The following is a 12,949-nucleotide window of genomic DNA, read 5'->3' on the forward strand; positions in this document are numbered from 1 at the left end:
TTTAACAAGATAGATTAAGCCAGCAATGTAACATTTTCTTTGTCTGCAAAGGCCTTAACTTATGTAAACATATGTAAAGCATGCCTATCATAGACTGGAGTGCGTATATTTTAGATTTTAATTTGTAAGTTTTCACTATTAGATAGACACTATGTTCTTGTGAAAACTATATGAATCAAGCATAGAGATGCATTTCAAATCCTAAGTGTATGTTTGTTGACAGCCCTGTCTGAGTGGCCTCAAGTTTCAACAGGTGTGACCAGTTTTAAAAAGATCACATATGACAGTTATGCAAGAAAAAAAAAAAAAACATTCCCAGGCCACATAGGTTTCTCATCAACCTCAGAGAACGCATTTAAACAGAATGAATGCTATTTCATTTTTCGGAATAAACTCATGAGGCCGTCTGAATGCTGTCTTGGTGCAAGAGGCGAAGAACAGCGACCTTCTACACTGCAAACAGATAACCTTTTCTTATGAAGGTTCTCTCCCCGCACCTAAATGAGTCACATCCTTGAAGGTCAAGCATGGACAAGCCACAAAAAACACAAACTGGCCCCAACACACACACTTTGTCATGCACACCCACGCGCCAAGGCCACATTAAAAGGCACTTTAAGGGACATTTGACATCTGGAAAAAGCACAAATTCTTTGCTGTACCAGAGTGAAGATGTCATAGCCTTAGCAGTTTTTTTTCTCTCCAATCCTGTCAACGGCCTGCTGAGCACTGCTCAGACAAATCCAGTCAAAACTGAATGGACACGGCATGGCAGCCATTGTCTTTGCTGGTGTGACTGATGTGTAAAAGCAAAATGTATACTGCAAGATTCAAGTTCTGTATTTTCCTAAGTCATATCCTAAAATACTACAGAGCAAAATGATTGAAGGACCCTCGCAGGCACTGTATTCTAAAAATAAGTGAGCTAAAAGTGTTCACTTATCATTAAACAAATCGTACCCATCACGAAACCATAGAGGTGTTTCATGTCCTGAATGGATTCACCCTCTCAGTGATGTTAAAATGATCATGAGGAGGACTGATAAAGAAACAGTCTGTGCCTTGTTTAGCTTGTTCAGCGCTTGCCCTACTTCTACTAATGTTTATTTTCCATGTACCTTTTATTATATAAGTATAAAGAAACACAATGTAATCCTCTGTAACCAGAACACACTGCATAAACATTAGGGCTGGGTATAAGGAGTAAATCTTATCAGCGTCAGTGAGCCAGTAAGCATGCAGCATGCTTCTACCAAGATCTAATAATGGTTGCGATTAGCTGTCTAACTTTACATGTCGCAGAGCAGGCAGGAAATATTCTACGTTACGCACAGAGACGGGGCTGAAAAATGAACTGAAATATTTTCCCCGTAATGTGTAATGTTGTAATTTCTTGTTGTTTGGAATTAGGAAGTGGTATTGGTACACGGTATTGGTATCTATAATTTTTTGAACGATACCCATAGGCAGAACATGCTGTATCTGTGTTTACATTAATATTATATAGCAACACCTCAGCCTCATAAAGTTCAAGGAGTGAAGTGGATTTAAAAAGTACCTCACCTGCCAATTGTAGTATGTGCAACATTAATATAAAGAAAAACAATATATAAAAGTGATATTAACTGTATGTTCAATACTTTTTTTGAGCTTCTCATTCCAATAGAAGAGGAATGGGGACAATCTGGTGAACAAAGTCAAAGAACTATTTTTATAACAAATTCACTATAAAATATAGAATATTTTACCCTTGAACTGTAGTTTTACGTACGTACAATGTCATAGCTACACAAATTTTTTGATAAATGAAGGTTAAATAAGATAAAGCCCAGTACCTTTGACTCAAACTGACTATTTAACACTACGATACTACCAAGTAATCCATAATAGATTCACAAACATTATCAACAGCGCATAAAGCAGAAATGAGTGGCGAATATTGAACCGAAATGAAAAGAGCAGCAAGGGGAGGGAAACGCAATGTTCCTTTTTAAGCCTAAGAGTCTCTTATGAAGAGGGTTGGAGCCTTTGATGTATTTAGCCTGCAGTTGTGAGTGTATCTAGTAGATAGATGGATGGATAGAGTAAAGCAAGTTTATGTGTAGTGAATCTTGTTTGTGTTCCTTGTAAGTGTAAGTAAGTGTCCCCTCCACAAAAATAACTTAATCTCTCTTTTCATAGTGGAAGTTCAAGATGTCCCTCAATCTCTATGGACTCAGTTATTCAGTGAGTCCGTCCCCTGCTGCTGTTGTACCGAGGGTGCACACTTTTTCGTTCTGACAAGTGTATGTCCAGGTTGAATCAATTTGATGGGGAACCAAAATTACAAAGCACTAATAAACATGAGAATCTCTGAGTTGAGGGACCAGTATGTACAATTTGTTTTCCTTCCTGTTCTCAGACGCGTGCATGTACGTATTTGCATGCGGTGAATGTTCATGAAATGTACTTTAAAGCAGTATTAGGCAAGCTTTTATGCACAAGCACACCTGTTTTATCTACCAAATCACTTCAGTAGGCTGCAGGATATAAAGCAACCCATCACCACTGATTGAGACGCCAGCAATTGCACCTGTCCACCAAAATAAAATAAATTCAATAAACGTCTCCATTTAGAGGAGGTGAAGAGTTGAAGCATGGTAAAACTAATTATTTCACTTCCATTTCACAGTTGTCTCTTTTCCATCCAATCCAAAACAAAGAAACAGCTTGTGTAAGTTCAAAGAGACACTTCTCTGTAGTTTTTTTTTTTTAAATCACTAAATGCTATTAAGACACAAATAAAGTTCTAGTATCTCGGGTGTTGTTTACGAGTGAGGGTAAAATGGAGCAAGAGATGGACAGGCGGTTTGTTGCGGCGCCAGCCGTGACACGGGCGTTGAACCGGACCGCTGTGTCCATCTATGTTCCGACTCTCACCTATGGTCATGAGCTTTGGGTTAGGGCTGCACCATATGAGGTAATAGATAACGTTGTTGGATATCGCAATAACGGTATTACTTGAGATAAGTAAACAGATGTTAAAGTGTACTCAGTTTCTGGTTTAAATACAACACATTGCTTGTTGAATACAAAACAAATAGAAAGGAAATCATGTCCAACATTATTTCATTGAACAAATTGAACATTGAAATGAATATAAAAAGGCACCACGAACAAAAGACTAACAGTTACATTTTAAAGTTCAGTTTTCTACTGATATTTTCTTTCGAGATGTGTTGCAGCCTTTTCGCGATGTGTTAATTGTGCCAGTTGATACTATATATATATATATTGTGAAGCCCTACTTTGGGTAGTGACCGAAAGAACGAGAACGAGATCGCGCAAACAAGCAGCCAAAATGAGTTGCCTCTGTTGGGTGGCTGGGCTCAGCCTGAGAGATAGGGGGAGCTCAGACATCTGGGGGGAACTTGGAGTAGAGCCGCTGCTCCTTTGCGTCGAAACGGGCCAGTTGAAGTGGCACCCTAACCCAGTAAAAATGCTTAATTTAGATAATTATTAAAAATAAAGTGAAATAACAACTTAAAACATGATTTCAAAATAAACCAGTCCCCATGCTGCTATTGTCCCAAACACAAAAGAGATAATGATAGTGTCAATTGCTCGATCACATGCCACTGTGAAATGCAAAAATGCACTGTGAATTGACAGCACTTGATCGAAGCACATTAAAAGTACGGCTGTATTGCCGTGACCCACTGTGTTTTGGGTCAGTAATAACATAAAATGTTCATGCTGAAGAATAGATGCAGGATCTCTGTGCCAAGAAGACGGAGGGCTGTGCTAGATTGATGGCGCGCCAATGACAATAATAATCTATCCTCTACATCTCTGACTCACTGTCCCTCTCTTGGTCTCCCTTTTACATGCAATTATGGAATGATAAATGCGTTCACTGGCGATATGTCTGCCAATTTGGTTTGCTTGTCTTTGCAAGAGGACGACCTTGATCTCAAACCTGGATGAGTATGGATTTGAAAAAGAAAAAAGACTAAATGAAAGTGTGTGGAGTGTTTGTCTTCATCAGCTGAGCCTCCAGCAGCAGCACAAAATAAAGTGGAACACACAAAAAAATAAAGGATTTCAATAAGCAGAAGAGATCAGAATTAGCAGAAGTGATCATAAACGAGGGAATAGAAGCAGGAAATAGTCTGGAATCGTTCTAGTACTTGAGTGGATTTATCAGTCTAAACAGTAAAAAAAAACAAAAAAAAAAACATGCTGTTCACACAAACGCACAGAGCAGACTGGTTCTTCGTCTCATAATTAGTGTACAGAAAGACAAAAACACAGACTGTAGAATCACACACACACACACACTGTACACACACAGCACGCTTTGAAATATTGCATCTGTCAAACATCACAGGACATTGTGTCTGGGGTTGACATCTCTTCAGAGATTATACATGTAAACACATTTATCTGGACTAATGCAGATGGCTGTCAATGCTGGATGTATCAATCCCTTTCCACTCACCAGAGACGAGTTCCGACTGACATGTTAGTTGAAAGTCAAAAAAGTGCTTTTGTTGATAGATTCAGAAATAAGGTTCAGGAGATATCATGCGTTTGGGTGAATAAGAATCCTTCTATAAGCTTTCTGTAACAAGCTGATTATTTAAAATTATATTATTATTATTAATTGATTACTTTATATACTAGATTGTAAATTCAAAATATTCCCAAAACTATAGGATGCATTTAAAACACCTAACGTTGTGAACACACTACATGACATTGACAATATATACTGCTTAGGTTGGAAGAATTTTTACTTCTTCCAACCATATGTTAAATTAAGAGTCAATGTAGATTTACATATTGCAATAATATCATAATCCTACAATGAATCATTGTGAAAACAAAACTTTCTAGATGTTGTGTTTTCTTTGGCCAGGTCATCATCAAAACAGCGAATTAGTACATTCATGATTTTGTCCATGTTGATATTAGCTGCTTTATGTACATTTATAAAAAACGTCGCATTGTTTAGCTTTTCATATAGCTAGACGTCTAAACTCTGGGACAAGGCCGTTATGTTTAAATAACTGCCATGCTGATTCCAAACAGACAGCTTTGTCAAGGCAGTTTGGGCTTCAGATAGCTTTTACACAGTGGCCATCGTTAATCAGTCCCTCCAGGATTTCGCGATCGCGCCAATTCACGCGAATTCAACCAATCACCGCAACTTTTCCGCACATTTGACCAATAACCTGAAGTTTCCCACGACTTCAACCAATCACAGCAGTCCCACGCGCACTCTGAGAGCCAATGACCAAATCGGGAGTGAGAACAGGTTGATCATTTCCTTGTTTTTGATATGAAGACGAGACGTGTGTGACTCATTTACCAACAAAACATACAGCTAAAGACCGTGCAAAACATTTCAGACCGTCCGATACATTTTAACATCAATGTAGACTTTAACGATTTAAAAGTCGCTGAAGTTGCTGCCGTTTCCAGTCTGGCTGTCAGCTCTCTGCAGCGGGTGGGGCTACTGCTCTGTGCCCCCCACGACTGACGCTTGCACACACACACACACACACACACACACAAACAACACACACGGTGGATGCAGGAGACATCGCAACTTTTAATCACAATTTTTTACAAAAGCTCTCGCCAAATCAGGCATTTTGGGCCACAACAATCTCAAAAAAAGGCCGTGAAATCCTGGAGGGACTTTTTAATTAATTTATTTTTCTAAAATAGTCATATGCTAGAAATTGGGCACCAGGCCCGAGTACAGCCCTGCGTTAATTAGAGCTGTGTTCCTCTCATATGATTGGTAGGTGAAATCAATTGACTCGAAAATAATAAACCGCATGCAAGTTCCCAATGTTTTTTTTTCCTCACCGCCGCAAGCCGGAGATCCGGCACGGTGCCGGAATACTTTAAGCCCTGTATTCAGCCATTTCACCTCTGAGAAGAGGGCCAGGGCTCATATGTACGCCATGACACCCTTAATTTGCTGCTGAAGTGAAGCACTAAATAAAGACATTGGATCTACATCGAAAGATAACGTCCAATCAAGCCTTGAGTGGTTTCTAGTAAAAAATGAAAAAAGTGTATATTTATAAAGAGATATAGTGCGTTTTCACTGTGAGTGTGATAAAAAGCTGAGCTGTGACATAACTTTCATATTATACTAAACACTTATATATATATATATATATATATATATATATATATACACACACATACATACATACATACATGCATGCTACCAGTCAAAAGTTTGGAGTCACTTAGAAATGTCCATTCCAGACAGAATACCAGCTGATATCAGTTGCATTGTTTTTTTAACCAGGGCAGCAGTTTTCAGATTACATTATGTGCTTACATATTTGCAAAAGGGTTCTCCAATGAAGAAACGCTTGAAATTCCATGCTTTTTGGTCTTAACGTCATACCCAAATTAAAAGTGGTACAGCTCCCATATAATTTGACACTCCCGGGTGTGAAAGGAAAGGAAACGTTAGAACTTCTGTTAGAAGTGTCAGGGCGATTCTAGGCCTTACTGACACAGAGTTACAGAGGCTAGAATGGAGGTTTTTTTTTAACATTTATTTATTTATTTACGATACATTATTCATTCACAAAGAAAATTGGTGTCCTTAAAGGTTGGATTTTTCCTCATTTTTTTTAATTAAGGCATTAAGATCAATTTGCAAAAGATGATTTTTGTATTCCTCGTTTTAGTCAACTTTAGCATGGGTGTCCTAATTTGTTCACATGACTGTATATAAAATATTATAAACTAAACAATTGATTGACTGATCAAAACGGTAATGGATGGATTAATCAAAATAATCATCAAGTTAGGGCTTTATTCAATATACCAGAGTTATATTTCTTTCAGCATTTAGTTAATCATTTATGGAGATAAAACCTCCTGTCTCGTGAGGCACACATGCTTTTCCGTGTCAGACTTGTCTCAAGGCTTGAACATCTTCACGAACCCGCCTCCATTTTCATTTCTCCGGTGGGTTTAGTATTGATGGTATCAATAGGGAATCATGGCTCCCACTTGGTTTCACATAATCAGTCTATTTCACGGACAGAGCAGGTGGTCCTAATAATTTCTACGCCTGGTTGATACACGCCGACGTTCTCAATAGTAGAGAGGTAAATTTAAGACACCACCCACTCACTGGCTCGAGCAAAGACGACAATGACATAATGTCATTGTCTGATCTTCATCCGTTAATTTACCGGCTGTGTTATCGGACTCTCCCAAAAAAGATGGACATTTGCAGTACAGAAGTACAGTGTAATATTATAAGATTTTCTCACTTAAAAGGAATGCAAGAATAAACATGATTTGCATAGCTGTTTGCAATTATAAATAGAAACAAGGGCATCCTGAAACAGCTCCACTCTGTCTACGTAAGTTGGAATTTAGAAATGGGGACTTCTTTAAAATTAAGGATGCATTTCATCCTAATGCATGTAATTCCAAGAGTTGGGCTCCATAAGTACTCATTCTTTTCTGTTTTTGTAACTGATGCAGTATTTGTTGGGCCTTGTCTTAATTCAGTGTAGTGTATGGCTTAAAGTAGCTATTCATTTTCCATTTGATGATCATAAATGACTTGAGACAGCAAACGAGACTAACAGTGAAAAGAACGCTATTTTTACATAGCTTTTATTAATGCCTTTGCCCGGGTCAGATTCCCGCAAAGTCAGAAAAATGATTTACGGCAGGCAGACCGGCTCTGCAGTCACACATTCTGATGGTTCACAGATTTCAGTGTAACATCAGAAAAGCCTGTTTGAGTATCCAGCCAGGTAAAAGGTAGCAGGAAATTTCTTTGTATAGGCCTAATTGTATTTTAATTTTATTTTAAAAGTTATATTTTGTAGTTATGGCTGATACTGGGGCAGGGCCATCACAGAAAAAAAGAAAGTAAACAAAGAACAACTAATAGCTAAAAGAACAACTAATAGCTAAAAGGGAAAGACAGACGACGGGCAAAAACCTGAGTCAACATCGATCGGGCTTTCAACAGATGGAGACAACTACGGGATGGTAAAGGATTAAAAACCGACCCTGAAATTCCCCTCTTCCTCCTAGACAGGTATGGAATATGTAGTATTTCATTTTCAATTGCCTATGCTGAAACTACTGAAACAGAGCTCTTGGTTGTGGCGTCATGATCTTGGATGCCACAACCAAGAGCTCTGTTGGTGTAACTGACTGCTCCATCTATCTGCCCCACCTCTGAACTTAGCAACCTGGGCACTGCAATTTAAGTTAATCCACCAGGAATGAAATATTAAAGACAACAACGTCTAGTGTCAAACAGTGACCATGTTTGGTATTCAGTTCGGTCAAGTGTAGTCCATTTTATTCATATAGCCCAATATCGCGAATCAAATTTTGGATAAGAAAACTCCCCAAATACCTCTTTTAGAAAAAGCCTCAGGAAGAGCAACAGAGCAGGATGTCTGCCAGTATGAACAGACATCCTGACATTACCTCATGTGAATTGATTATTAATAGGTTAGGAAAATAAAACCAATCACACCGTCTGCGGCGACTACAAAGTTCAAATCTTTTTCCAAAGTGACTCCTCCATCTCCTGTGGCTCCTCAGAGTCCAGAGTACAAAAAAACTTAATGATCAATAAGTACAACTACACCATGTTGCATCCCAAATTGATTTTACCCGAATTGCACTTTGGAAGGACTCCTAAATGTTTTCTGTTAAATGACTGCATAGTAATTCTCTGGCATAAATGAATAGGGTTCATTTGGAACAACTCATTTAAAATGTATTTCACTGTGCCAAACCTGAATCTGAAAAACATGATAAACAGGCTTGCCAATAGATATTAACTTGCATAATTTTCACAGATCAAATTAATTAATTTCTGGGAAAATAACAATAACGATAATAACATTAAATGGCAAAGACATTGCACATAATGTACAGGAATGATATTCATGCAATCATGTTATTTTTTTGTAATTTAATTCTGAGTGAGCAGATGTAGCTTTAAATAATATAAGTTGCAGGCTAGTGCTGACAGTGAAAAGAGGCTAAATTGCTTTTATATCTAGGAATACGTTATGTTGCTAGGCAACAGTCACAATTCAACATCTGGTGATCTTGATAATTAAGAGATAAAACGATTTCATTATCTTGTCTAGCTCAGTTAATATTTGCAAAGAAACACACATATGATGTTTTAAGAGAATATTAAGCAGAATAATACTCCAATGAGTCTACAGCATTGACAGTTATTGAATAGATCATTTGCATTATACATAATAAAAGGCTGCATCCATTTAGTCTACCACACCTCACTGAAGGCCAAACAACAGACTGCTTATGCTTTAAGCTGTCTGAATAGTAGCTATTTTCTCATTACCGCACATCAAGCTTTCAGTTTCAGCGTTTCATGTTTTATGGCATTGATCAGGCCTTCTATAATGAAATATGCATCGATCCACTTCCTGGTCTTCTTCCAAAAATTTTTTTCCTTCTAGTCAAACTTAATTCTGAAAATGTCCATGCTGGTGGAAAAGATCCACTTAAAAAATAAAAGCTAAAAAGGAGAAAAACGTTATGCTCAAGCCTGAAAGGAGGTAACCGCTCTGCAGAGAACACCAACTGCTGTCTGATTCTATAGCGGAGAGCTTTAATAGCAAAATTGCTATCACTTTTAAGGATTTTTCACTCATTTGCTTAATCCGAGCTGATCCACGGGACTTGAACAAAGCGTCCACACCTATCTTTCCTGGCTTCTATCAGCACAGAAACCGCTGTGGTGGTCCACATGACCTCCAAATACAGTGTGAGTAATGACAGCATTCATGTATGAAGACGCTGATGTCAGACAATGGACAAATTTGTGTGTGTGACTGGGGGAGAGAGAGAAGGCTTTAACTCACCATATCGATAGATGACACAGGCCCGATGCTGTTGACATATATGCCCACATTGACGACTGTAGGTTTCACTGCAAGAGCCAGAAAGAAGACAAGTGAGTAAAGGTAGCTGCACATATTGTAGGTGGGAGACGTGACATTTATACATGCAATCATTCTATTTTGTTTGTCATATGTCTGTTTTTTGCCGTTATGTGTGTCCATAGCCAAAAAAATCTAATCAATAATCAAGTGGAAAACAATGGTTATCCTCATTCAATGTCACCTCGACAAATAAAACGAGTCAGTTTCATTTCCCCCAACCACCCAGAGAGGGAAGACATACTTTTGAAATCAGAAAAGCTGTGCCATGCTTCCTGGAGCAGATACTGTGTTACCATGGCAATTAATAGCATTCCCAGTGAGTATGTAGGATCTTGGCAAATTTAGCTTGGCAACAACATTTGGTTCGAGGAAGAGAAAATTGGAGCATCAGAAATGTGAATTGGTACCGGACCTAAATGCTGCAGCTAAGAATTGTGCTCGTTTTAATTACTGTAAAACTGACAAATATTGCATCTGACACTGCATGGCTAGCTGCATGTTTTTAATGCGTTATTGTTTAACCCTACTATATGTTAAACAATATCTGTTTTGAGTTTTTACTAAATTAAATCTACACAAATTATCTTTCATTTTAATGCTCCATGTCCTTGAATAGTGCACAGCAAGATGGAGGATTTCTTCTCACTGCCTCTTCTAAATCTCAAAGACACACACACACACACACACACACACACACACACTTGACTTCTGTGATGGCACATAGACTGGACACACAAACACAATTTTCTCCCTTTGGAGTGCTATAAAAAAACAAAAAACAACTGCAGAGCCTCTTTCAGACAATAGTGTAAATGCAGGTTGAGTTGTTTTGGTTACAACCCACAGAATGAGGTTAAGCACAGTGCATGTGTGAGAGCTCTTGTACATCTAGCCCTGTGAGAGAGTGGTACAGTTGTATTATTTTTGCAGAATCAGACATGTCTGGAATCTGTGGCCTGGCTGGGAAAGTGGGTGAAGTAAGGAGGGCAGGTCGCCATTTCCTGTCATGTTGTGAGCCAAGGGTTAGACATTCTGCAAAGTGCTGTGTTGTCAAAATATATGTGGGAAGTCTTTTTGAAAGTGGGGAGTCTTGTTGAAAAAAAAAAAAAAAATTAATAAATAAGTTAAGTGTGCTGTGTTTTATGCACACAAGGTATTTTACAGACCAACTCGCAGCACTTATGTAAACTTTTAAAAATCGAGAATATCTTCCTTTGCCTCTTTTATCTGCACTGTACAATTACATTTTTAAAGTTTCCGTAGTCTTACACTAAGCGTTGTTGCTGCCTTGTCCTTAAAAGACGACAGAACAGCCTTAAAATTGCACTAGATTGCGAAAAAAACCACAAGATGATGTTCATTTTTGCATGTTCATACTCCTTCCCTGAAGAAAAGGTGTCTTCGAGCAGTGTGCTTAACCCCTGACCTTGATCAGTCAAGCTGCTCGCTGTCCAACAAGAGTCTGTTATTTTATAGAGTAGCTTCCAGGTGTTAACAGCGGAATGAATATGAAGCAGGTTGATGCTGAGAAAGAACAATGATACTCAAGTAAATCTTCACCGCACAAATACAGGTTGATGAAAAGGTGAAAAAGAGACAAAAGAACACTGACTTTAATTGGAATCTATTTGGTTATCTACTTGTCTCGCATTGCCAGACCTACCTCCACATTGCTGCACAGGAGGGTCTGGCTAGTCCACACAACAATCCGGGATGGGAGAAAAAAGTTCTCTGGCTTATTGGCATTTCTTAAAACCAATCACAATCATTTTGGGCGACGCTAGGCGCCAGACTCAATGACGGTGCCTCTGCAAAATAGCCTCGGGAAGAAACTTGTTTTGGTGGAACATGTGTACATTTAAAGGTTGTTTTAGTCATGCAACGCTCAATGGTGTTTTAAGACCCAACGTCTCCTTCCAGGCAGCGCTGCGACTGTTGACTTCAAGGCACCTAACCCTAACCATAACCATTGCCATTGCCTAATCGACTTCAAGGCACCTAACCCTAACCATAACCATAACCATTGCCTAATCCTAGTGCCTTCCAGGCAGGGCTGGAGACAGGCTTAAAACACAGATAAACTCATGCAACAGAAAACTCAGTTTGGACAGATAGTCTAAACAGCTGTCTGGATTTACCCTGCAGAGATCTGAGGAGCAGTTAACCATAGTCCATAAATCCACTGGAGTTTAAAATGCAAACACAAAGAAAGCGGAAGGTGACAGACATCCGGCCAATGAAATGAAATGAAATGTCGTCGATATAGACTAGTTAACAGACAGCAGCACTATCAATTAGGGGACCAAACAATAGCACTCTGCATGTTATCTAATAATGTTAGTTGTCACGTATGGGGAAAGAGCCACTGAAACAATGAATTCATGACCCATGTTACATTCATTTAAATGGTTTGTTATGGTTCATTGACACTAAAGACTTTCTATATTGTTAAATTGCCTTCACAGTCATATTTCTGTGATGTTGATATGAATAGCCAAATTGAAGTGTAAGCGGGTGTGTCCATGTGTGCACATCTGAGTGTTGTGTCCCCAGGGACCTGCTGTGCTGGGCCACTGATGCAAACAGTTTTGGTTAGTAAAGGCCTGCTGGGAGGCTTTGATTCAATTCCAACAGCATGTTCTGCTCCACCAGCTGGACAATGAGGGACAACAATGCAGATGCACTTTTGAAATTATTATCATCTGTCCATAATTCAGCTCATACTATGCCTACAGATATGTCCTCTGTGATCTTTAGGTTGATATGTGTATTCATTCATAAATACAGCATCCAGTTTTAAGAGGGCAATGCTTATAATATCAGACAATATAGCCCCCCCGATTAAAATATCTTAAAAACTATTGGACGATTGCCATGACATTTGGTTGAGTACTCTCAGGATGAATTGTAATCACTTAACCTTTCCTCTAATGACATCATCAGATCAACATTTGTATATGGTTTCT

At 38.7% G+C, this 12,949-nt stretch overlaps 1 protein-coding gene across 2 annotated transcripts in view; it reads right to left on the reverse strand.

The window, feature by feature from the left end:
* LOC144512768 (gamma-aminobutyric acid receptor subunit gamma-3-like) overlaps positions 1 to 12,949 on the reverse strand; it is an 86,585-nt gene that overhangs the window by 45,841 nt on the left and 27,795 nt on the right. For both annotated transcript variants that reach the window (XM_078243691.1, XM_078243692.1), the window contains one exon: positions 9,903 to 9,970. In XM_078243691.1, the coding sequence (XP_078099817.1) occupies positions 9,903 to 9,970 (68 nt within the window). The remainder of the gene's footprint in view (positions 1 to 9,902; positions 9,971 to 12,949) is intronic.

This window comes from Sander vitreus, chromosome 24 (genome assembly GCF_031162955.1).
Source record: "Sander vitreus isolate 19-12246 chromosome 24, sanVit1, whole genome shotgun sequence".
NCBI lineage: Eukaryota > Metazoa > Chordata > Actinopteri > Perciformes > Percidae > Sander > Sander vitreus.